The sequence below is a fragment of the Perognathus longimembris genome, chromosome 4 (genome assembly GCF_023159225.1).
Source record: "Perognathus longimembris pacificus isolate PPM17 chromosome 4, ASM2315922v1, whole genome shotgun sequence".
In the NCBI taxonomy this organism is placed as follows: Eukaryota; Metazoa; Chordata; class Mammalia; order Rodentia; family Heteromyidae; genus Perognathus; species Perognathus longimembris.
Window position 1 is genome coordinate 93721725 of NC_063164.1, and position 25581 is coordinate 93747305.

At 45.0% G+C, this 25581-nt stretch overlaps 1 protein-coding gene and 1 long non-coding RNA gene across 2 annotated transcripts; both read right to left on the minus strand.

Annotated features, from left to right (window-relative positions):
- Positions 1 to 2538: 2538 nt before the first annotated feature.
- Ptpn18 (protein tyrosine phosphatase non-receptor type 18) lies at positions 2539 to 16223 on the minus strand. The gene is given in 16 exon segments (XM_048345691.1): positions 2539 to 2738; positions 2920 to 2994; positions 3518 to 3720; positions 4353 to 4426; positions 4624 to 4713; positions 4804 to 4850; positions 4853 to 4880; positions 4956 to 5022; positions 5486 to 5628; positions 5881 to 5943; positions 6995 to 7063; positions 13289 to 13327; positions 13412 to 13507; positions 13588 to 13664; positions 13842 to 13950; positions 16068 to 16223. Coding segments are annotated over 16 exon segments (1341 nt in total). The 5' UTR covers positions 16161 to 16223; the 3' UTR covers positions 2539 to 2670.
- A 6955-nt stretch (positions 16224 to 23178) lies between these two features.
- Positions 23179 to 24130, minus strand: LOC125350810. Its single transcript, XR_007210819.1, has 2 exons — positions 23551 to 24130; positions 23179 to 23316 (listed from the first exon to the last, which is right to left on the minus strand). It is a non-coding gene; the product is annotated as an uncharacterized LOC125350810 (long non-coding RNA).
- Positions 24131 to 25581: the final 1451 nt, after the last annotated feature.

Consider the following 25581-nt stretch of genomic DNA (forward strand, 5'->3'; position numbering starts at 1 on the left):
ACTCAAACTTTTTTCCTAAATGACTAAATCACAAATATACTCAATAAACCATATTTTCCACCCACTGACTTAAAATGAAGCAACTAGCCAAGTGTCAGTGGCTCATTCCTGTAATCCTACCTACTCAGGAAGCTGAGATCTGAGAATTGAGGTTCAAAGCCAGCCTAGGCAGAAAAGCTTTTGAGACTCTTGTCTCTCATTAACCAGAAAAATGTCAGAATTAGGGGGATGGTTCAAGTGGTAGAGTGCCAGCCTTGAGCAAAAAAATGAGAAGCTATGAGATCAAGCCCTAGTATTGGCACACACACACGCATGTGCACACACACGTGCATGTGCACACACACCACACATACATACACATTCTCACTTTCTCTTTGACATATACACACACATCAAACAAAAAAAAATGAAGCTATTCTCAAATACTGGATCCACCCTGCTTTAAATGGAATGCATAATCAAATTTACATTCACGTATTCATATTTGAGATATAGTTTTCCTATATTTTACTATAGCTATATTTTCTCTGCAAAGTTAAAAAAGTCTTTCTTCACCTATTCCAAGTATACAAATTCACTCTTGCTCTGAACAATTGTATTTACAGTCCTACAATAAAAGCAATTTTTATTTTCCCCATCTTGTATATAGAAATTGAACCAGAGAGAAATCATGATACTTCCTCAAGGTCATATGACTGAGTCTAGCCTACTAAATACTTTGATACGTGGCCTTTCACAGTTTAAAGAAACATGAGATACTGCTATCATAGTATTCTGTGAAGATCAGTGAATCAGCCCAGGCACATATGGGTAGCCAGCAATAAGTATTCATTTAAAGATCACAACCTCATTTTTTCCACAAGCATATATTTCTATACCAAACCATGAAACCATCACGATCTTATAAAATCACTGGTTTTAGTGTTGCCTAAACTTAGGTTTGAATCTGTATATTCTGTGCCTTGTTTTTATGTAAACTCTGAGCACAGTGACAGCACCTACTTAAAAATACTATTTTAGGGGCTGGGAATATGGCCTAGTGGCAAGACTGCTTGCCTCATATACATGAAGCCCTGCGTTCAATTCCCCAGCACTACATATACAGAAAACGGCCCAAAGTAGCGCTGTGGCTCATGTGGCAGAGTGCTAGCCTTGAGCAAAAAAGAAGCCAGGGGCAGTGCTCAGGCCCTGAGTCCAGGCCCAAGACTGGCAATAAATAAATAAATAAGACTGTTTTAGGGCCAACAGTATAGTTCAGTGGTGGGGTATTTGCATAGTATGCTCAAAGCCCTGAGTTCAATTCCAGAAACACACACACAAACACACACACACACACACACACACACACACACACACAGATTGTTCTTTGTTGCTGGGTATATTTCTTGTTCACTGAGTATCTACCTAGGGGTCTGGCTGGCTGTTGTAGTTCTATCTGGGAGTCTACATATCTGCATAGCCATGGGTCTATCTGAAAGTTTTGTCAAGCTAGGATTCAGTGTGGCTGGAATCCATTGCAATGAGATCTCAAAGACTCATCAATCTACTGACCACTCTGAGTTACCAATCTTGAGGTCTGTGTAGCAGGCTGCAGGTACATCTGCCAAGCAACAGTCTCTGTCCTTCCAGCTCAAAGACTGAGTCTGCCTGACCAGGGGTCTATATGAATAACTAGAGGCACATACCTACTCATCTGGGACACTTGGGGTCCACTTGCCCATCTATCTGAAGTTTGTCTATCTAGAAGTCTATCTGTCCAACTAGTTTTGGACCTAGATAGTCAACTAGTTTGGGATCTAACTTCAACTGGGCAGTAGGTCACTGTCTAAAGGTCCATCAGATGTGTGATGTCTGTCTAAAGGTCCACTGATCAAATAAGGGACCTATCAGATGTGTGATGTCTGTCCAGCTGGGAGATGATCTGGATAGTGGAGGACCTCTAGGCTTGGGATATTTCTCTCTCTCAGTATCCATCCACCTGTCTGGCTAGTTGATGACCTGTATACCAGCACTCCCAGCTGTAGGCCCAGCAACAGCAATATCTACAGCTAAACATAGGCAGAGAACTGTGTCTGGCTATTTGGGAATCTGGCAGGCTGGATGGAATGTTTGTGCCACTAGGGTTCTGAGTGGGTGAGATTTATCTGGATAGGAGTGAACTTGACTAGTTAGGAGTGCAGATCAATTGTCTTCCCATTTGGGAAGTTGGATAGGGTTTCTTCAGCTGAAACACCTGTCTGGCTAGCTGTGTCCACCTGGATTGCTTTCCAGCTAGAAGTATATCTGGCTGCCTACTAGAGGAGGAGTCTGCCTCGGGGGCTCTGGTGTTCTCTCTGGCTGGTGGTCTGTCAGGCTGTTGGTTGGTTGGTCTGTCTCTCTGGCTGAGGCCCATTTGTCTGGCTATAGAGTACCCCACTAAAGGTGTGGCTGTTTCTGGGGGTTAGCAGTGTCCATTCCTGGTGTACTTTCTTGAATCTGCTCAGGGCACCTGAATAGCCAGACTGCTAAAAGCACTGAAGCAAAGCCTTTACTTTTTATACCCTGAGAAACTTTTATTTTGATGCAGGTCTTTTGATGCAGTGCTTTCATTATAAATCCATCGCTCAGCAGAGTGGTGGTTACAGCAGTCCAAGCACCCATGTTGGCAACAGGTAGGCATAGGTACAGCACTCAAACACGGGTCCACTCAGCAGGGGGGTCCCGCGGCCCCTTTGGCCTTCTGATGCGCAAGTTGAAGCCTGGGAGAGGAATGTCCAGTTTCATGAAGAAGCTGAGTCATGTTGTAGGAGGCAACTTGCAATCTCCATGTCCTTCTGGTCCACAGTGGACATATCCATGCAGTTCTAAGGCCCAAGCCCACTCCCCTCCCCTAAGCTTTGATCTCCTGGGGTCTGCTCCACCCAGCTTTCTGGGACTTACCTAGCCCACCAGTCTGAGCGCCATCTGCCACCTCCTCATAGGCATCAGATCGAGCAGGGTTTGGGTTATCAGGAACTACAGATAGAAGAGATGTGCGCGCACACACATACACACACACACAGAGAGAGAGAGAGAGAGAGAGAGAGAGAGAGAGAGAGAGAGAGAGAGAGAGAGAGAGAGAGAGAGTCAGCTCAGGCGTTTGCAGTCCACAGACTGCACCTCAAACAGCTTCTGAGCCCAGCCAGTGGAAGGTGGTAAGCCGGCTTTGTGTGATGGATCTGGACATGCCAGGGACACCTGCCTTGGGGTAAGGCTTCGACACACAGGCTGGCCTAGGACCTAGTACCCACCCCCTCCCGTACTGTGTTCTGGCCTGGGGGAGCTTTCAGGAGTTAAATGGGGAGCAGAGCCCCAGGCGTCACTAGGGAAGGCAGGAAATGAGCCTTGGGGGCGTGGCCATGCTGAGGCTCCGGGCTGAGGTCTCCCATTGCTTGGGCTTTCAGGAGTCCATCTGGAAAGGGCTCTCAGGAGGAGGGCAGGGACTAGGGGGAAGATGCCAGCCCTTCCCAGCTCGGCGCTGGGGCAGGCCTCGACTTACCCCGGCCTAGCGGCACCCCCTGCGAGTCCTCCACGGGCACCACGGCCCGCTGGGCGCGTGGGGTCACCTGGCTATAGACCGGGGTCTCCCCCTTGCTGAGCTCCTGCGTGCCAGTCCTGGCGCCCGCGGGCGGCGGGCGCTTCTGCACTGCCGCGTACATGTCAGTCGTGGGGAGGGCCGGGGTCCCGGGCACAGAGATGCTCCTGCCGTGGACGGGGGCGGGGAAGCGCGGGCACAGAGGAAGTGAGAGGGCAGCGCCCCGGGAGGTGGGGTGGGGCGCGCTCAGCCCCAACCACTTCCTTCCCGCCCCGGAGCACAGGAGAGCAGGAGGGGTCTCTGAGGAACGGGGTCATGCTTGCGTGGCTCACTGTTGCAGCTCTGTGGGCTCGGAAGGGACAAGGCCCGCGTGTTGGGGAGAGGGGGCAAGGGCATTCTCACTGAGGGCCATTGCTGCACAATCATTTTGGAATAAAAGAATGGGGAAGTGACATCGAAGGCCTTAAAATCGAGAGGCAGCTCTGAGGATAGGGGTAAAGCCAGCGGCTTTAAAGTCAGGGGTGGCCGCCGCCCTAACATTAGGTCTGACAAGTGAGCATCCTTAGGAAATACTTGGCCAGTTCATGACTGGCGAAAGGCTGAGCTTGGGAGGTGGGGCCAGCGTTAGGAGGCAGAGGCTGTGGGAGCGCTGGGATCAGAGTCCACTTGGGGGTAGTTCCAGCTCAAAGAGAAGGCCAGGGAACGTTTGGGCTTGGCTTTGGAACGGCGAGGACTGGGATGGTGTTTCCTGGAGAGGAAAGGCTAGCCTGAGAAGTACAAGGAGAGCCTGGGCCAGTACCTGAGCACCCCGCCGAGCGGGAGGGCTGGGGACGCCCGGAGGGAGAGTGCATCTTCGTACAGCGGGGCCCAGTTCTGGTGGAAAACGGTGGGGAGGGGGGAGATGATGAAGCTCTCGAAGAAACCGACTAGGCTCCTCGTTGTGGTTACCTTCTTCGTGGGCAAGGCCACGCAGTCACACTCATCAGGAGCCTGTGTGGGCACATGTGTGCGTGGAGGGAACGTGTGGGTATGGATGGTGAGCAGGGGGCATGCGAGGAGGGCTTCTGTACCTCCTTGGAGCCCTGGCCATGGGAGCCGGCGCTCCGGAGTGCTGAGTGGAAGAGCTGGACCACGGTGTGGTACAGGAACCGGTATTGCTCCTGTGGGGGGACAAGCGGCCATCCAGAGGGGAACCGGGGAGAAGGACCAGGCCCCACCTGCGCCTGCGGGGTAGGGAGCCAAGCCGGCACCTTGGTCTGCACAGCCGCAGGGCGCTGCTTCCGCATCTCCAGGACCCTTGGAAGAGGCTGAAGTGAGATGGCATCCTCTGGGACAAAGAGATGAGCTTGTGAGCAGCGCCTTGGGGCCAGAGCTGCACGTGCAACCAACCACCGCATCCTACCTGGGCCAGAAGCAGCTGTCTCACGTAGTCCACCGTGCACAGCACACCTGTCCTCCCACAGCCCGCACTGACCAGGGAGAAGGAGGGCGGGCTCCGTCAGCCTCGGCCCACCACCCTCCCCTTCTTGTTCCTTTCCTCACTCATCCCTCATCAGAAGACAGGGGCTCCCTGTGTAGCCCAAGCTGACCTTAAACTTGAGGTATTTTTGCCCCTTAGTGTTGAGTGCTGGGATGACTGGCTTGTACTACCACAGCCCCTTTTCAGTGGGGGCCTTTGTAGTCCGGGTGAGATTCCTGCAGGGTCTCTTGGTATGCAGAATGCCCAGTTTGTATTTCAAAGGAATGCCATATTTGTTTGTCAGTTGTATGCTTACTGGAGAAAGCAGTCAGTGCTTTAATGATTTCATTCTTGGGGCCTAAGGTATTCAGAAGTCAAGACTGGATGCAAGCCCAGTTTTCCCCTCCTGACCTTCCTCCATCTTCCCTGTTCCTTCTGCCTCACCAGGTCCTCCTAAAGCCCATTCCTGAAACCTGCAGTGGACACAGAGCGGTCCAGGGTCGGATCCTTGCAGGCGGCGGGCTTCCTTCACCATGGAGAGCATGTGATTGGGATTGCTGGGAGCTCCACGGTCCGGCCAAGACAGGTACTGCAGCTGGTGCACCAGACGGGATTCCTAACACACAGGAGTGAAGAATGGGAACGAGATGCCTTCACTGAGCTCCTACGGCACTCCAGGCCCAGTTCTAAGCGCTGTCCTTAAAATCCACTAGATAGGGCTGGCAGTGTGGCCGGGTGAAACTATTGCTAAGGGTCACTAGCACGTTGGAGTCTCTGAATTTGATCCGGGGAAGGGAGGGGATCTACTGAATTGGTGTCCATTTTACATAGCAACCAAGGGGAGGAAGAAATAGTTCTCTTTTAGTACCTTCTGGAATGTGACTTGGAGAGTCCTGAGGATGATGTCTGCATTCAGCTGTGTTTCCTTTGTCTGAGTACATGGGGCAAGTGGGAAAAGAAAGGAAATTAAGGAGAGGGGGAACAAACAATGTCCAAAACCACATTTTAGAAAAGAATTTATGTTTCTTTTGAGACAGGGACCCCTTGTGTGGCTCAGGTTGGCCTGGTTTTGCCTCAGTCTTCCCAGTGCTTAGATTATAGTCATACACCACCGTGCCTGGAGGGGAAATGCATTCTTGACTAAAAAAATCAAATACCAAAGACATTTTTTAAAAGTTCATTTGGCCAGCAGCCCCTGGTTCACACCTGTAATCCTAGCTACTCAGGAGGCTGACACTTGGAAGATTGAGGTTTGAAGCCAGCCTAAGCAAAAAGAAATGTTAAAAAAAATTGTGTGATACTCATCTCCAGCTCTACTCTACTCCAGTTAACCAGCAAAATGCTAGGCTGGAGGCATGGGAGGCCTGGTTGAAGACATACAGCACCAGCCATAAGCAAGAGTGTGCAGCCTCTGAGTTCAAGCCTCGGAATTAGCAATAAACAAACAAATCAGCAATAAATAAATATTAATTTGACTTAAATACCTCCCAAACCTTTCATTTATCAGATAAGAGGAGTAGTACATAAACTGAAACAAGACATTTACAGTGAAAATAAGAGTTCCTTGTTTTCAAATAAAACAGTTCATTGTACTTATTGAGCATCAAGTACATGTAGGACAAGAGATTTCCTCAAATTCTTTGGAACTGATGAAAATGAGAATTTAATATTACAAAGATAACTGCTCATACAAAATAAAAGTGCTATGATGCTTCCCTGGAGATGCTGAGTTCTATCCCCAGCACCCAAAATAAAAACAACCAAATCAAACAAGAAAAAAATATTTAATAGTGTTATTGCATTCTGACTATTTTCATGCTACTACCCAGGCAATCTCTGAGTTGCCCACGGTGTGAGGAAACTATGGGGAAAAAGTTCATCCTTCCAGTCCCCCCAAAGGCTTTCCACCCTGGGTATCTTCCTTGAAATCTGTAGCTTCTATGATCTCCCAGGCCTCTGTTCCCATTTTTGCCCCAGCTTACCAGGGTGATGCAGAAAAGCCCAGCCTGCAGTAACTCCTGCTTTTGGGCCCAATAACGCTCACACTTCTTCTACAGAATAAAGAATAAAGGGCAGGGAGTGAGGAGAAGGTCACCTTCAGAATTATGATCCAATGTACCCCGGGTGCTGCTGGGAAAAGCACTGACAGCAGCTGCTGTAACAGAGGTCAGCTGTCCAGCATCCTGCTAAACACATGGAAAATCCATGGACACAAGCTGTTGAACATTCAGGAAGAAGATATCTTCAGTCCAGGATATCTTCTGACTGCAGGCAGCCAAAAAGCTGGCAAAGTGCATGAGGCACTATTTTCTATCACTGACTCATGCAGTGTGGGTCTCTAGTCACTAAACCGACGTATAGCCTGGAAGTGGCAGGCTGCAAAATGTGAGGAACTCAGCAATTCCACTGAGATGAATGGACAGAGATCATGGCTGAGGGAGGTCATTCTGCTAGAATTTGTAGGACACAGGAGGGTCCTGGAAAGAAAGAGCTACGCAAACAAAAGTAAAAAAAAAAAGAGAAGAGAAAAGGCAACAGTTGTCAGGCACTGGATGGTTCATGCCTGTAAATCTAGTTCACACCTGGAATTCTAGCTCCTCAGAAAACTGAGATCTAATGGTGGCAGTTAGAAGCCAGCTTGGGCAGGAGTATCTGTGAGACTCTTATCACTAGCCATCAAAAAGCTGGCAATGAAGGCATGCCTCAAGTGGTAAGAGTGTGGCCTTGAGTGGAAAAAGCCAAGTGAGAGCACAAGACTCTGAGTTCAAATCCCAGTAGCAACACACACACACACACACACACACACACACACACACACACACACACACACAGCTCCAGAAATATGCTAGAGGACTTCTCCCCAACTTCATCTTTTTGTATGAATAATAAAATTATTATTCAGAGTATATATAGCAAGAAATTCCATGAGACCATGCAAAATTAGCTACTCGTGAAAGAATGATAATTATAGATCTGCAGGAAGAGTATTTTCTTGGGTTGACAATGGAACAAAATGTTTTACATTCCATCCAGCCAGAGTAGAGCAATCTTAAGTGATTATAAGAGACATTACATAGGGATTTCAGAAGTATTATATGTGAATGTAGAGCCAAATCAATTCTACAATAAATTCTACTCTTGACTTATCCTAAATGAGCATAAAAACAAACCCCAGGGGTTGGAGGGCACAGCTTGATGGTAGCACTTACATAGTATGATTGAGGCCCTGGGTTTGGTGCTCATACCACAAAAAGGGTGTGCGGGAAGAAGAAAGAAAATCCCTAAATGATCAATAGAATCCAACTTTCAGATGTGTAAAATTCAGAACAAAAGCATTCAAAAGAAATTACTTAGTATTCAAAGTAGCAAAATGTGTTAGTAGAAAAATCAGTTAGTAGAAAAAGATTAGGAAAGTCAGGAACTGGTGGCTCATGCCTGTAATCCTAGCTACTCAGAGACTGAGATTTGAGGATCATAGCTAGGTTTAAAGCTAGACTGGGCAAGAAATTCTTTACACTCTTATCTCCAATTAACCAGCAGAAAACTGGAAGTAGAGCTGTGGCTCAAAGTGGTAGAGCGCTATCCTTGAGCAAAAGAGCTCTGGGACAGAGGCCAAGCTCTGAGTTCAAGCCCCATGACCAACAAAGAAAAAAAAAGGGAGGGGGTGTTAAGAAATGACAGAAGAGGAAAGAGACACTAACCTTAAAACAGCTATTATAAATATGTTCAAAGATGAAATGGGAAGCATGAAGAATTAAGGTTTTATTTTGCAGTATTTGGTTTTGAACCCAGGATACTGTGATTACTAGGCAAGTACACTACCACTTGAGCCACATCTTTATCCTATAATGATTTTTTTTTAATGTTAGTAAGGATTTATTTTAATATAACTGGGTAAAATGAAGAAATAGAAAAAGAGAGAAATTTTTGTTTTCCACACAGGAAATTAGTGTGAAAGACTCAAAATGGTGTTTCCTATAGCTTTTATACTTCTTTTTTTTTGCCAGTCCTGGGCCAAACTCAGGGCCTGAGTACTGTCCCTGGTTTCGTTTTGCTCAAGGCTAGCACTCTGCCACTTGAGCCGCAGCACCCACTTCCAGCTTTTTCTATATATGTGGTGCTGAGGAATCGAACCCAGGACTTCATGTATACGAGGTGAGCACTCTACCCACTAAGCCGTATTTCCAGCCAGATAGATTTTATACTTTTTGAATTGGAAGAATTCCTAACTTCTAGACAATGATTTTGGGTGGGAAAACGGATGAGGCCTACAAGGTAATCAATCATCAAGATTGTCTTTTGCCACACAAGCCTTTTACTGACATGGAACATGCTTAGGGTGGCTCATGCTTATAATCCTAGCTACTCTGGAGGCTGAGATCTGAGGATTGTGATTCAAAGCCAGCCCAGGCTGGAAAGTCCATAAGGTTCTTAACTCCGATAAACTACTCAGAAAAAGCCATTAGTTGTGCTGTGGAGAATGCTAGCCTTGAGCACAGAGAGGCTCAGGAACAGAGCCCAGGCCCTGAGTTCAAACACCAGGACTGGCAATAAATAAATAAATAAACCGTAAACAGAACTTCTACAGATGAAAGATAAAATATCTGAAATGTAAAATTCACAAGATAACACACTAGTATAAAAAACAAAAACATGAAAATGCAACAACAGAAATGACATGAAGTGAAAAAGGGAAGACTGGGGCTGGGGATATAGCCTAGTGGCAAGAGTGCCTGCCTCGGATACACGAGGCCCTAGGTTCGATTCCCCAGGTTCGATTCCCCAGCACCACATATACAGAAAACGGCCAGAAGTGGCGCTGTGGCTCAAGTGGCAGAGTGCTAGCCTTGAGCGGGAAGAAGCCAGGGACAGTGCTCAGGCCCTGAGTCCAAGGCCCAGGACTGGCCAAAAAAAAAAAAAAAAGAAAAGAAAAAGGGAAGACTGGCTGGGAGCTGGTGGCTCATGCCTATAATCCTAGCCATTCAGGAGGCTGAGATCTCAGGATCTCAGTTCATAGCCAGCCTGGGCTGGCCATAAAAATCATTTCATTTTTAACAAAATAAAAAATAAGCATACTTACAATTACATCAAAAAATTTTAAAAGTACAGAATTACCACAGTGGATATGATGACTCATATCTATAATCTAGCTCCCGGGGAAGCTCACATTGGGAGGAGAGTGTGAAGCCAGCTCTGGCCGAAAGCTCACGAGACTATCTCAACCAATAAACAAGGGTGGGCAGGGCACACACTTGAGTTTAAACCCTACTGATACCAAAAGAAGTAAGAAATAAATTTAACAAAAGGGCAAAACATTTATAGTAAGTACTAACAAAGCATTGCTGAAAGAAATAAGGGAGGATCCAGTTAAATGGACTTGAAAATAATACTGTTCAGTTGGTAGTACTCTCTAATTTGACCTACAAGTGCATTGTGGTCCTTATGAGCATTTCAGCAGGTTTTTTAAAAAATATATTCCCAAGTTGGTCTTAAAATGAATATGGAAATGCAACTGTATTATGGGTACTGACGACCACTCCTAAGGTGCATGGTTCACTAGGTAAACATGGAGAGTTCAGCATATAGTCACACTCATGGATATGATTTATTTCAGTGAAAGGATTCAGAATAAAACCAGCAAAAGGAAAGGGTTTGTAAAGCTTGCAGGCAACAAAGCATAAGCTTCCATTGGAACCACAAAGAGAAGCTCATTAGGGATTCAGCAGCCTGGATTTTTATTGGACATTTGCATCATAACATCATCTCATCAGACTCTCAGAACAAGAGCAAGTACTCAGCACATACCATTGCACACATGCAAAAACACACAGATTTGTGAGCCACTTGTACAGGTGTTCATCTAAGTCAGATTTACATGAAGGCCTTTCTAAGCATGGACAGTATGTCTTCCTTGTTAAATCTGTTCTGCACAACAAGGGACATAGTCAAAACAATCTTTAAGAAAGGACATATTTAGATTTCACATTTCCTGATTTCAAAATTTACTACAAAGATATAATTATCAAAACTGTGTCACAATAAACCCAACGAGTCCTATAGGTCAATGAATGAAATTGGTTCAGAAACAATCATTTATGGTCAAATAATCTTCAAAAGGATACAAAGATCTTGAAACAACTGGATATCCATATGAGAAATGAAAAAGGATTTAGATCTCTGTTTCTGTCTAACATCATAGAAAAATTGCCTCAAACCCAGAGAACTACAGGTAAGATATTAGGGGCTGGGGATATGGCCTAGTGGCATGAGTGCTTGCCTCTTATACATGAGGCCCTGGGTTCAATTCCCCAGCACCACATATACAGAAAATGGCCAGAAGTGGCGCTGTGGCTCAAGTGGCAGAGTGTTAGCCTTGAGCAAAAAGAAGCCAGGGACAGTGCTCAGGCCCTGAGTTCAAGCCCTAGGACTGGCAAAAAAAAAAAAAGTAATTTTGTATGTGGTTGTCAGGTGGGTGGGTGGGGTACTAGGGTTTGAATAGGGCTTTGAGCTTGTTTAGCTGGTGCTCTAATACTTCCAGCCTTATGTTTTACTGGTTATTTTTTAGATAAAGTCTCAAGAACTTTTCTGCAAGGGCTGGCCTTGAAGTCTGATCCTTGCTCCCTTAGCCTCAAAAGTAGTTAGAACTAAGAGGTGATCCAAAAGCAACTTTTATGTTATGTGTAATTTTAAAGAAGAGTCTCAGTAAGAAACCACTTTTCCAAGGATTATAATAATAATGATGATGAAGAATCATAAATGGTGGGAATATAAAAAGACTGCGATTGCCATACCTTGTTGTGAGAATGTAACAACATGTAGCTACTATGAAAAACAGCTGGTCACTTCCTCAAAATATTAAAATAGGGTTCTCATGTGACCCAACAGTTCCTGTGCTTGGTATATACTCAAGAGAAATGAAAGCATATATCTACATAAAGACATATGTGAGTGCTTTAGTAGCATGTTTCATAATAGATTTTTTTAAAAGGTTGAAATAATCCAAATCCAAGAAACTGCTTAATGGAGAATTAAAATGTAGAAGGTACACTCAATGGGACAGTATTAAGTAAAAGGAAATCGAGTATTGATAAATGTTACAACATTTTCATGAATCCTCAAAATACATTAAGAAGCCAATTTTAAAAATCCACATATCGGGGTTGGGGATATGGCCTAGTGGCAAGAGCACTTGCCTCGTATACATGAAGCCCTGGGTTCAATTCCCCAGCACCACATATATAGAAAACGGCCACAAGTGGCTAGCCTTCAGCAAAAAGAAGCCAGGGACAGTGCTCAGGCCCTGAGTCCAAGGCCCAGGGGTGGCAAAAAATAAAAATAAAAATCCACATATCATATGATTATTTATATAAGACATCCAGAGTAGACAAATCTAAAGAGAGCAAAAGTAGATTAGTTGCCACCCAGAGTTGTAGTGATTGTTAATGAGGTGATGAAAATAATGTAAACATTCTAGGACTGGTTATATAATTCAGGAGCATACTAAAAACAATTGGACTGAGCCCTTCAAATGAATGAATTGCTTGTATTTTGCCTTTTGAAACAGAGTCTTACTGAGTTGGTGAGGCTGGCCCCATGATCCTTCTACCTTGGCTTTCTTAGTACCTGAGACTGTAAGTATGCATCACCATTACCTAAATAAGTGAATTGTATCTCAACAAAGCTGCTTTAAAAGGAGAAGTGAAAGCAAAAATGCTAAGTTGTGGAATGTACTAATAACATAGAACCAATTTTATCTTAACATTATATAGTGCCTTAGAAGACAAGAAGTGTAAAGAAAAAATGGAAAAGTAGGACAAGGAAAGGAGACTGGGACGCTGGGAGTGCAAAGTTACTGTGCAAGCGTGGGAAGATAGCACAGTTGAAGAGGAGGCCTGAAGGAGAGGCTGGAGTGAGGGATGAGAAGGTCTTGAGCACAATTCTTGAGTCAGAACCCTTCCTGATGTCTCTAAGAATAGCAGAGGCCAGGATAGATGGAGGGGAATGAGGATAGAGAGAGGGATATAAAGAGATCAGAGCCAGTTAGGGGGACCTCATCAGTGTAGAGCCTTCCCTATATTGTGCTGCGTGGCTGAGAAATTCAGGACAAGGGCTACCCACATGATAGGAATGAGCTCCATGAACAATGGAGGCAAGATTTAAATTCGTGGCTCTCCACAGAGCCACAGTGCAGTGAACCTTGGGGTCCTTGGGTCAGGAAGGCCCTAGCAGGATTCCTTCCCCATCCTCCCAGGTGGGCCCTGCATCCTGACACATACCTGTCCGTTCTCTGTCTCTCGACAGGCCATCAGTATCACCTAGACCAGGGAAGAGGGGGAGAGGGAGGTGAGCAGGTTGGAGGCGCTAAGAATCCTACCTCTTTCCCAGCCCTTGGACCTCACCTTGACGCCAAACTCCCAGACAAGGCGCCAGAAGTCGATCAGGGTGTGAGGGAGGGGTCCTTGTGTGGCAATATAGGCCCGGCTGCCATCTGCGCCCTAGGAACGGCCCATCCACTCATGAAATTCCCTTCGCCCTCGCCACCTCCAGCCCGCCCTTCCGCGGACTGCCCGCCTGCCTGGATGAAGCTGGCGTTGATGTAGTCGCCGAGTCCCTCCTCTTGGAGCAAGGAGAGGATCACACGAGTCTGGTCATCTGCCAGTGAGGAGGAGATGGACAGCACACCCTCAGGGATCCCGGGCTGACCATGGGCTGCGGGGAGCCCTGGGTTAGCGGAAGCAGAGCCCCTGGGAGCTCAGTGGGTCTGCAGCAGGTATGCCCAAACCAGCACCGTGGCGGGGGCACGTGTTCCCCGAGGAAGCTCCGACTTACAGGGCACCACGTCCTTGTAGCGGTTCTTCCTCACGTTTTCACAGCGACTTCCAGCCTTGGTGGAGCGCACACCCTGAGTCCTCCAGGCAGCAGAGCGGGCCAGGATATCCTGGCAGGAGGCACAGTGAGCCGATCAAGAAGGCAGAACAGGGGAAGCAAGGAGCCAAGTGAGAATGCCCGGAGGCATTCATAGAATACAGGCCAATAGCCCCAGGGGAGATGAGTGCAGACCCCCGGTGGCGCAGGACCTACATAAAATAACAATGGCCAAGAGGAAATCCTCGATGCCAGGATCTGTGCTAAAGTTAATTACTCCATGGTCCCTATAGAGAGGTCACTGCTGTTGACACGCTCATTGTGCACATGAGAAAGCTGAAGTGCACATGGCCAAGTGACTTGCCCAACGTTTTCATCGAAAGGGGTCACAATGAAGATTGAGCTGTCAGCTCCTGCACACTCAATCTGTGTTACCCTGGGTTGAAAGCGATAACTGTAATCAAATATATCTTGTATTATTTAATATAACAAAACAATATATGGCAATATACATGAATGCACAACAAGCATATAGCATATTCTTCATATTGGAAGACACTATTGGTACTTTATTACTGGTGATTATAATTGTTGATTAGTGTATTAACATCATCAGTTATTATCACAATGATAATAAATAACACCTACTAAGCCACTTTACATCCCTCAGGTCATTTAAGCCCCTAAGGATAGCCTGTAGTAATCACTACTATTGATATTTGTGTGTGTGCGCACGAGCGTGTGCCAGTACTGGGGGCTTGAACTCAAAGCCTAGGTCCTGTCCTTTATCTTTTGTTCAAAGCAGGCCCTCTATCACTTGAGCCACACCTCCACTGCCAGCTTTTTGTTGGTAGTTAACTGGAAATAAGAGTCTCGTAGACTTAGTTGCTGGCTTGGAACTGCCATCCTCAGATCTGTTTCCCAGGATTACAGGTGTGTGCCAAGGGCATGGGTGCATAGATGAGTAGTCTCTAGCAAGCAGGAGGATGGTTCAGCACCCTCCCCACACAAAGGGCCATACAGCTTGGCCAAACACCACATGGATATTGTATTTCCATTTATTTATTTACTTACTTACTTAATTAATTAATTAATTAATTCTGCCAGTCCTGGAGCTTGAACTCAGGGCCTGAGCACTGTCCCTGGCTTCTTTTTGCTCAAGGCTAGCACTCTACTCCTTGAGCCACCGTGCCACTTCCAGCTTTTTCTATATATGTGGTGCTGAGGAGTCAAACCCAGGGGTTTATGTATGTGAGGCAAGCACTTACAACTAGGCCATGTTGTGTTGGCATTTATGTAAGCTTTCCTGATGTGTGTGTAACGTATGTGTTACATACTGATTGTATATTCACTTGGGAATTTAGTGACTAAATTTGGTCTTTGTTTATTCTATTTATGCTTGCTGTGCTGTTGTTTCATGAGGTTGTGTTTGTAAATTGTGGTTTAAAGTAATAATTTTATGACTTCATAATAAATAGTATACATTCCTAAATGTGGCATGTCGTGCTGCCATATTTGGAACGTTACTTATATTTGAAATATGTCATGCCGTGGAGGCACTGCATTAGCACTCACTAAACAGCACTACTCTCCTTAACGTTTGGACTCTTTGCAAGTGGTGACACCTAACAAGTAAGCACCCCGAGATGCGCTGAGAGCTTTACCTACTGTTCTCAAGATAGTCTAGTCACTCACACCCCATTTCAACAAAGGAGGATGCAGACCAGAGGAGCTAGGGAAACCACCCAGGGAAACAGCCCAGAAGAGCCCGACGTGGGTTTGAATTCCTGGCACCTGAACCTTGCTCTTGCACTTGCCTCTGCTCCCCAGTTCTCTGCTTCCTTGGGATCAAGGGCGACCCCCTGTGGAGAGCCGGGGCTAGGGACTTCCCAAGCAGGTGTGCCGCAGGCCCGGGTGGCACCGGCCGCGCCCTGCCCCAGAGAACGCTGAGACCCGAGCCGCCTGGCCTGGGACTCGCCCTCCGCAATCTGCACGCGGAGGTGGAGGGCAAGACAGAGCCAGGCAACTACCCAGGTGCTGGGGTGGGGAAAGCGGAGACCTCAGGGAGGGAAGACAGCCCGGGCACCAAGGGAAGGAGAGCCCGCTAGCTGCAAGGTAGGACGGACATCCAGGTTGTCTGGAGCGAAGCGCCAAAGCGCACGGTGAGACTGTCCACACGCGCTCACTCACGCTGAACTCGCTGGCGAGGACTGCCTCTTCCCGGCCGCGCCGCGCCTCCAGCTGCTTCAGGAAGCTCCGTGCAGCCTCCATGCTGCGGCTCATGGTGCCTCCAGCTCCCAGTTCCGGCCTAGACGCAGCTCTCCGCGTTCAGACCAAGCGTGGACACATTTGGAGGCGTAGGCCGGTGAAGAGACTCCGCCTCTGTCCAGGTCAGCCAATGAGAGTGCGCAGGGGCCGGCGGGGCGCGCCCCCTGGTCAATGACATTCAGCCCTTGCCCTACCCTGCCCTGCCCTTCCGCAGCGCCCGGAGCCAGACCAGGGACTGCTCTGAGCTGGAAGTCCCAGCCTGGCGCTCCCGTTTCTGTTCCCGCCTCGCCCGCTGGCACTAGAAGCTGAGAGGTCACGCCTGCCTACGGGGACCCATCCGTAATCCACGGTCTTCGTCCGGGGCTGACTTCCAGGTCACTTCCCTGGGTGAATGTTTACCTTTATGTAATTTTTTTTTTCTTCCCCTGCCAGTCCTGGGGCTTGGAACTCAGGGCCTGAGCACCGTCCCTAGCTTCCTTTTACTCAAGGCTAGCACTCTACCTCTTGAGCTGCAGCGCTGCTTCCGGCTTTGTCAGTGTATATGATACTGAGGAATCGAACCCAGGGGTTCATGCATGCTAGGCAAGCACTCTACAGCTAAGCCACATTTCCAGCCCTAAATTTTTATTTAATATATTTTACTTTGATAATGCATTGCTGATTTATACTTGTAAATTGTATATGACTTAGTTTTTTTATTCTTGTATGTTACAAACCACACCCTCGTGGGGCCCTCTCAGGACAGCTATCTCCTAGGAATCAAACCAGGATGAAGTAGTAAGTACTGGGTAGAGACTTCTCCTCCTCCTCGTTGTCCTCCTACTCATCCTCTTCCCCACCCCCAGTTGGACCAGCTGGGAGTTGAGGACAAGGATCCTGGAAACTTGATCTCAATACATATCCCTCTGACTGGAAATGAGTTTTACAGGAAAAAGTATCTCATTGCAGAGCATCTTTTTCCTTTCCCACGCTCAGAAAGTGTGCTAAAGGAGTTGAGAATGTGGCTTAGCCATAGAGTGCTTACCTAGCATGCATGAAGCACTGAGTTTGATTCCTCAGCAGCACATAATCAGAAAAGGTGGAAGTGGTGCTTGGCTCAAGTGGTAGAGTGCTAACCCTGAGCAAAAAGAAGCCAGGGACAGTGCTCAGGCCCTGAGTTCAAGCCCCAGGACTGGCAGAATAATAACTGAGGCAGAAGTTAGAAAAATGAGAACTCTTATTCAGTATTGGATAGTAAATACCAGAAGAATTGCTGATGCTTTATGAATGGGCATTGGTGGTTTGACTGTCAGGAAATCTGGATCTAGAAGGAATATAAATTTATAGAAAACACTGAGGTTCAATGGGGAAAACATGAAAACTTTGTACCTAAGAGCAGTCATTCGTGACTAGGGGAAAGTCACTGAAGGATCATGGAAAGTTTCTGTGGATTGTGTGTTTGCGTGGATTAGTGGAGCCCAGCCTCCACTAATAAGACAGACCTCAACCTATGACAAAGATCCCCTTAGCACAATCCCACTTTCTGGACAGACAGATCCTGCCAAGTCTCTCAAGTTGGAGACAGATTTTCAGCCCCTACTTGGTCAGAGATCTCAGTCACTAGGTCCATTTTTCTGCTCTCTGCTTAGCCCATTGGCCCTTTAGGGCCACAACCACTCCCAGGTACCACCAGAGATATTACCACCTTCTGGTGACATCTACCACTACAAGCCAAATGCCTGACTGTTGCCTCCAAAATCCTAATGCTCTTTGCTCTGTTCCTCTAAGGCCCAGTATGAAGGAGGGAAGAACTCAGAGCTCTCTCCCAGGCCCACTCCTTTGTCCTTCTCTGGAGCAGTACAAGATAGGTTCCTGCAGTTGAACTTGCTGTGGCTGCTAGTCATTTTGTTCCCTGGTAGAAGTGGTTTCCTTGCAATGAGTGTAGCTAACTTCACTGTCAAAAACCTTCAGACTGAACAAGCTATACAGTTGGATTAACAGGTCTGACATTTGCCCCCTCTCTGGTTGCACGCAGAAACTTATGATTAGCAGTGTCTGAAAGCATTTCTTCAACTTTAAATTTTAGTGTTCTGAACCAAGAATCCATCCGAGACCCTACCTGGGAAATTAAACAGTAGCTCAGGATAGCAGGAACACAGCCCAAGGAGAAAGCCACCCTCCCAAAGTTCCAACTCCATGGGATCTGGGTTTCTGCCCTTCAGGCCTGCTCTACAACTATGCTTCAGGAAGAGGGAAATACACTCCCTTCCTCATCTTAAAAAACTTTCTTAAAAAGTATCCCTTAAAATGTACCAACTGCTGGGAACTGGTGACTTATACTTAGGAGGCTTAGATCTGAAGACCATGGCTCAAAGCCATCCCAGGTAGGAATGCCTTGAGACTCTTTATCTCCAATTAACCAGCAAAAAAGCTGGAACTGGAGCTGTGTCTCAAATGGTAGAAAACTAGCTTTGAGCTCAGAGACAGCACCCAAGCTCCAAGTTCAAGCCCCAGGACTGGCAGTCACACACAAAATGTACATACCTACTTTCCTCGACAGGCTCTTTTCAGGGTGGAGCTTGGTCACCAGCATGACATTTCCCTAGGACGACATACACTTAGATGGACAAGTGCTCCCATACTGTCTCTGCCTGGGGAATCTATGACTAGCAGAGCTGGTCAGGCATCTGTTTCCTTAGCCTGTAGGTCCTATGGTATTTGATTTCAGCTCAGCCTCAGCACACTCCTCTAGCCAGCCACATTATGTTTAACTGCGGCTAGCTAGAGTCCTGGGAACCTCTTAGCACTTTGTGGTCACCAAATGCAGAGTCTTGGGTATCATGGATAACCAAAGGGAGGCCCAAATCTGCCTGGGCTATCTACAACTCATTTATTAACACCACAGAGAAATAGTGTACCTCCATACTTGGGTGAGTATAAATGTCCACTGGAGATTCCTAATGAGTCACCTTCACTGCTGTCACTCAGGTGTTCCAACATCCTAGCCAATCAATGAAATAAGGAAAGTGTCTTTCTCACAAACACTGACAGGCATGTGACACCATCACCCTAGGAACTTCTAGACAAATCTTATGAAAAATTATAATGACATAGAGGAAAACTGAAAAGGACAGCTAGTGAAAATATATTACATACTTTGTTTGCCTCGTACACATGAAGCCCTGGGTTTGATTTCTCAGCACCGCATATATAGAAAAAGCCAGAAGTGGCACTGTGGCTCAGTAGAGTGCTAGCCTTGAGCAAAGAGAAGCCAGGGACAGTGCTCAGGCCTGAGTTCAAGCCCCAGGACTGGCAAAAAAAAAAAGACAGACCAGTTTTATAACTGATTTTGTCAAGAACCCCCTCCCCGTTTCAACTATTAGATAAAACATGATATATATAACACATGTTATATATATGTATATGTGTATGTTATGTACAACATGGAATATATTTGGGCAATAAAGCCTTGTGGCCAGACATAGTGGCACACATGCTTAGAGTCATAGCTACTTAAGAGGCACAGATAAGAAAATCAGTTTGAGGCCAGCCTAGACAAAAATGTGGATTCTATCTCAACAATAAGGTATCTGTAGTGGCTGCATGTATAACCACAGCTATGAGGAAGGCATAGGTAGACTCATGGTCTGTGGCCAGCCCTAGGCTTAAGAGACTATGGAACAGCTAAAGCAAACTAAGACTGGGGGAGGGAAGGTGGCTCAAATGGCCTAGCAAGAGGGCCTAAATTCTGGCCTAGCACAGAGGTCTTGAATTCAATCCCTAGTACCAAAACAACAAAAATAGCCTTGCATGATTCCACTTATAAAATATTCAAAATAGAAATGTGTGCAAGTCTGAACAGCCCAAAATTAGACTAGGGTCATAGTTGGAAGGGACAAAAATAGTCTACAATAAGATTGTGGTGAATTATTGCACACCCTTGATGACTTAAAAAAATGAATCATAACTTCTTTTTAAGATAGGGTCTTGTAATTTTGCAAAGGCTACCTTCAAATGCAAGATCTTCCTACCTCAGACTCCCTCCCCATAGCTAGGATTACAGGGGGGTAGCAGGATGCACAATGGCTGTGAACCATATACCACAATTGAGTAAATTTCAAAAGTTGCTATTGAAAGAAAAACTTGCTAACCATTTGCAATGACTGGGCTTAATTTCAAACCTACTTCAAGTATACCATGCTAAGTGGAACCCTAGATATTTTATGACTTAAAGAAATAACTTGATAATCTGAAGTGTGATAATGGTACTATTTTTACTCTGCAGTTATATTTGAGAGATAAATATAGAAAAATTTATGAAGTAGTGGGGTGGATAGATACAGGGAGCAGGTGGGGTTCAAAGGCAAAAAGATAAGCAGTCATTGAGAATGGCTTATCTATGCTCTTTTATGTTTGGAATTTTCCTTGGCAATTTAAAGCAATCAATCTGCAATGCAAAGAAGTAACTTTCTATAGAGAAAGTGAGCAGTTAAAGACATTTGCACAATACACAAAATGGCCAATAAATATCTGAAAAGAGCACAGCCTATTACAACTAAACATAGATCTGTCAAAGGAAATACACGGTCCCTAGAGGTTGGCAAAGGTTAAGTTTGATGATGCCCACAAGTGAGCAGGCACTCACAACTACTGATAATGGTCCTAGAAACAGACACAACTCTTATTATCTTAAAGGTACAATTCCACCCATAGGTATTCATTTATCAGATATACTTCCATAAATATACACAGAAGTATGTTTGATGATGTTCCTGAAGCAATGTTTGTGGTCATATGAACAAGAAACCACTTGGTCTCTCAGTCATGATGTAGGCAAATCCTCACACACCCAATAGGCCTAGTAAACCAAGGCTAGTTATCAACAAGAAAGATGGCAAATCCAGAATGGTGTGCAAAACTATGGCCCTCTTAGATTAAAAAATGGTGTAACTGCTATAAACAAATGTATAGTACAATGTGAAATGAAGAGAGTAAAGCAATATTCACATATTCTCTTAACTGTTGTTGATCTTATTGTGCCTAATTTACAAATCCAACTTTGGCACTACCTAGGGCTTTAGGCAGCCACTGGGGTCCTGGAATATACCAAGGGGAAAGTAGGGGTTGGCCTCTGGGAATAGACTGGATTGTTGGAAGTAGAAGGTGTGGGGAGATGGCTTATTTTTTACCTTGTATACGTCTGTATTTTTTAACAGGGAAATGTTACTTTAAAATTTTAAAATTGGTATTAGAAGGAAAAATACAAGTGCATTCCACATTCCAAAGAAAATGAGGCACAGAAATAAGAGCTCCCTGTGATCAGTGAGTAAATGAAATGTTTACTTACAATAACATTAAACCTTTCCTGAAGCCCCAGTGCACCTGTATATCCATCTTCTTCTGAAGACAATGAAGTTCACAGAAGTCTAAGGCCTTCCTGAGAACATCTGTGCAAACCACATTATGCCTGATAAAGGGTTATCTTAATCTGGGTTGTGTTGCTATACCATTTTGTTTATGAAAAGAAAAAAAAATTACTGCTCATATGTAGGCTGGGTAGCCTAAAACCAAGATGCCAGCAGATCTTTCAGATCTGAGCCTCCTGAATAGCTAAGATTACAGACATGAGCCAGGTGTTCATTGGTCTAAACCACAAGTTTGGGAATTAGATTGTAACACATGAATGAGGGATGGATATAAGCATTCAAACCAGCACTATTTAAAATACATAGGAATTTCAATTAGTACAGAATTTGGCTAGCAAATGCAAGGCTGAGTTCAAACCCGTTTCAAAATATATTATGTATGGAATTCAAACAGCTCACAGAAGTAAATACCTGATTTGAATTTATGTATATTTATTTCTCCAAAGAAAACACATAGTAGATAACAGGTTTATGAAAAAATGACCAACAGCATCAATCATCAGAGATATAAAGATCAAAAGAACAGTAAGATAGCACTCTGCATGTTAGGATAAGTATTAGGATGATTACTTTTTAAGTTATGTTGGCAATGGTATGGAGAAAAACAAATGCTTGTGCATTGTTGGTAGAAATTGATAGGGCCTTTATGGAAAACAACATGTAGGTTCTTAAAACAGAACTCCTATATGATCTGGCTTTCATTTAAAATGTCTCTTGGAGATGGCTGTAGCCTAGTCACCATGGCCATCACTTCATCCAGTGATGAAAGAACACATATCACATGCTTTTTTCTGGTGCTAGTCTTGGAGCTTGCTATCCCTGAGCTTTTTCACTCAAGGCCACTGGCACTCTATCACTGAACCACAACCCCACTTCCAGCCTGTTTCTGGTTAACTGGAGCTAAGTCTCCTGGACTTTCTTGCGTCTGCTGGCTTTAAATTATGATCTCAGCTGCCTGAGTAGCTAGGATTACAGGCTTGAGCCCTGGATGCCTGGTTCAGACACTTCGAAAAACATTGTTGAACCTTGAGGACATTAAGCGAAATATGACAAATACAGAAAGTCAAATAGTATATAAGGTAACTCATATGAACAATCTAAATAGTCAAAATCACAGAAGCAGAATAAATAGTGCTTGTTAGGACTTGGGGAAGGGAAAACTGGAGTTGCTGGTCCAATGATCCATTATGTCTGTTATACAAAACTGGGACATTGTCCAAAAAGAAATGTACTCATTACCTGACTTGGCAATAATACTTTTTTTTTCCCTTCCGGTTCTGGGCCTTGAACTCAGGGCCTGAGCACTGTCCCTGGCTTCCATTTGCTCAAGGCTAGCACTCTACCACTTGAGCCACAGTGCCACTTCTGGCTTTTTCTACATATGTGGTGCTGAGGAATCGAACCCAGGACTTCATGTATGCAAAGCAAGTATTCTACCACTAGGCCATATTCCCAGCCCAATATTTTTATTATTTTTTTAAACAAAAGTCAAGCAAGTTTTGGAGATGTATTGTAAAGTATAATGCTTACAGTTGAGTCTGTATTGCATACTTAAAATATGCTAGGATAGATTGTTATGTATTCATATAACAAAGTTATAATAGATGAGAATAGTTGGAGGGGATGAATAGGTTTATGGCATGACTTATTAGGAATGTGTTTATTCCAAACTTGTCAAATGTATACACACAGAAGCCCCAAACATTAAATCATGAGCTGCATATTGTTTCATTCTGGGACATTTATTTGTGCACTTAAGAGCACTGCTTGGGCTGGGGATATGGCCTAGTGGCAAGAGAGCCTGCCTCGTATACATGAGGCCCTGGGTTCGATTCCCCAGCACCACATATACAGAAAACGGCCAGAAGCGGCGCTGTGGCTCAAGTGGCAGAGTGCTAGCCTTGAGCGGGAAGAAGCCAGGGACAGTGCTCAGGCCCTGAGTCCAAGGCCCAGGACTGGCCAAAAAAAAAAAAAAAAAAAAAAAAAAAAAAAAAGAGCACTGCTTATCATTTCCTTTCTTTTGCTGGTATAAACATGCCACACAAAGCACCTGGTGGAGGGAGCCCTACAGGCTCAATCTTATGCCCACTAAATTCATCAATCAGGTGATTAAATGTGCAGCAGAATTTGTGGTGAACCGAGATTCTCCTCTAAAGTTCTCCATCTCTGAACCTCAACTCACCATCTGTTCCACCACCTTTATAGTCAGGCCCAATGTGATACAAAAGTCTCAAGCTACAAGCTATCAGATATTAAGTCTTAAACCTCCCTAAAAATTTTAACAGGACCTGAAAGATAGGACTTAGAACTGAGAGGAAAATTTAGCATCTGATATAAAATTAACTTACTAAAATCTATCATCTTTCTCTATTTAGCTAGCCCTCAAGCAGTTAAGTGTCACAACTACAAAATTAATACAGGTCTGACAGAGCCTTAGCCCATGTGGATTACACCTACAAAAAAAAAAAAAAAAATGTCTTGAACCTGCCAGGCACCAGTGGCTCACCTGTGATCCTAGCTACTCAGGAGGCTGAGATCTGAGGATTGCAGTTCAAAGCTATCCTGGGCAGGAAAATCTGTGAGATTCAGGTTACCTCCAATAAACTACTCAAAAAAGCTGGAAGTGGAGGTGTGGCTCAAGTCTTGGGCAAAAGCAATTTAGGGACAGTATCCAGGCCTGAGTTTAAGTCCCAGGGCAGGCACCAAAAAAATGTCTCAAATCTGAGCATCCCCTGAACCAGAAACTCTACTAGCAATGTCTCTAGGGCAAGACAGGCATTCACAGCAGCCAGCTCTGTGAAACATGCCTCTCTGGCTATACTTCACAGTTTAAATTTCTACCTTTTTCAGGGGTAAAAAATTATACATTCTTGTTCCTAAAATTTCCCTAGACATGGAATAGGCTTATCACCACTTGACCCAAACTATAGCTATAGGTTGGTTTCCATCCACCACTAATTCACCAGCATTATCTCCGTACAGAACTTCCTACAGGAAAATTTTTGATTTAAAGCAAAAATACAAAAGCTATTTTCAGGGCTAGGGATATGGCCTAGTGGTGAGAGAGCTTGCCTCGTATACATGAGGCCCTCGGTTCGATTCCCCAGCGCCACATATACAGAAAATGGCCAGAAGTGGCGCTGCGGCTCAAGTGGCAGAGTGGTAGCCTTGAGCAAAAAGGAAGCCAGGGACAGTGCTCAGGCCCTGAGTCCAAGGCCCAGGACTGGCAAAAAAAAAAAAAAAAAGCTATTTTCATAACAAGGAAAAGCACTTAAAATTACACTTAATTTTTTTTTTTTTTTTGGCTAGTGCTAGGGCTTGAACTCAGGGCCTCGACACTGTCCTTGAACTTTTTTTTTTTTTTTTTGCTCGAGGCTAGTGCTCTACCACTCAAGCCACAGCACCACTTCCAGCTTTTTCTGTGCATGTGGTACCCAGAAATTGAACCTGGAGCTTCATGCATGCTAGGCAATCATTCTACTAGGCCACACTCTCAGCCCCTTAATCAATTTTTATAAATAACTTGTAACACCGGAACTTACTATCTAAATCTATCACTTACATTTTGCTTCAGCTACATTTTCCTTTCTCTGTTAAAGCATTTGCAAGCAACTACCAGGTTTGTATTTCCTACTCAAAATACTTCAGCTTGTTGAGAATTAAGGTATTTTCTATACCCCAATGGTAAAGCCACAATTTCATCCAAGATTACCAGGCTCTTTCTTTAAAACTTCAGCAATTTAATTTATAATAGGGTTTACTTAGGTGGTTCGTATGCTCCTTCCTTGGATCTCCCTACCCCAATATTGAGAAAAAACCTAATGAGAATTAGCTGTAGACATTTGTGCACAAGGTCATCTATTCCCATCTTGCTTCTTGTCTTTGCTGTGAGTTGGTTCCTCCATGCTTTAGCCCTGCTCTTTAAACAAAACCTTTCTATGAAAAACAAAGCACTAGACAGGTCTGGTAATACATACCTGTAGTCTCATCAGCTACTCAAAAGGCTGAAACAGGAAGATCACTTAAATCCG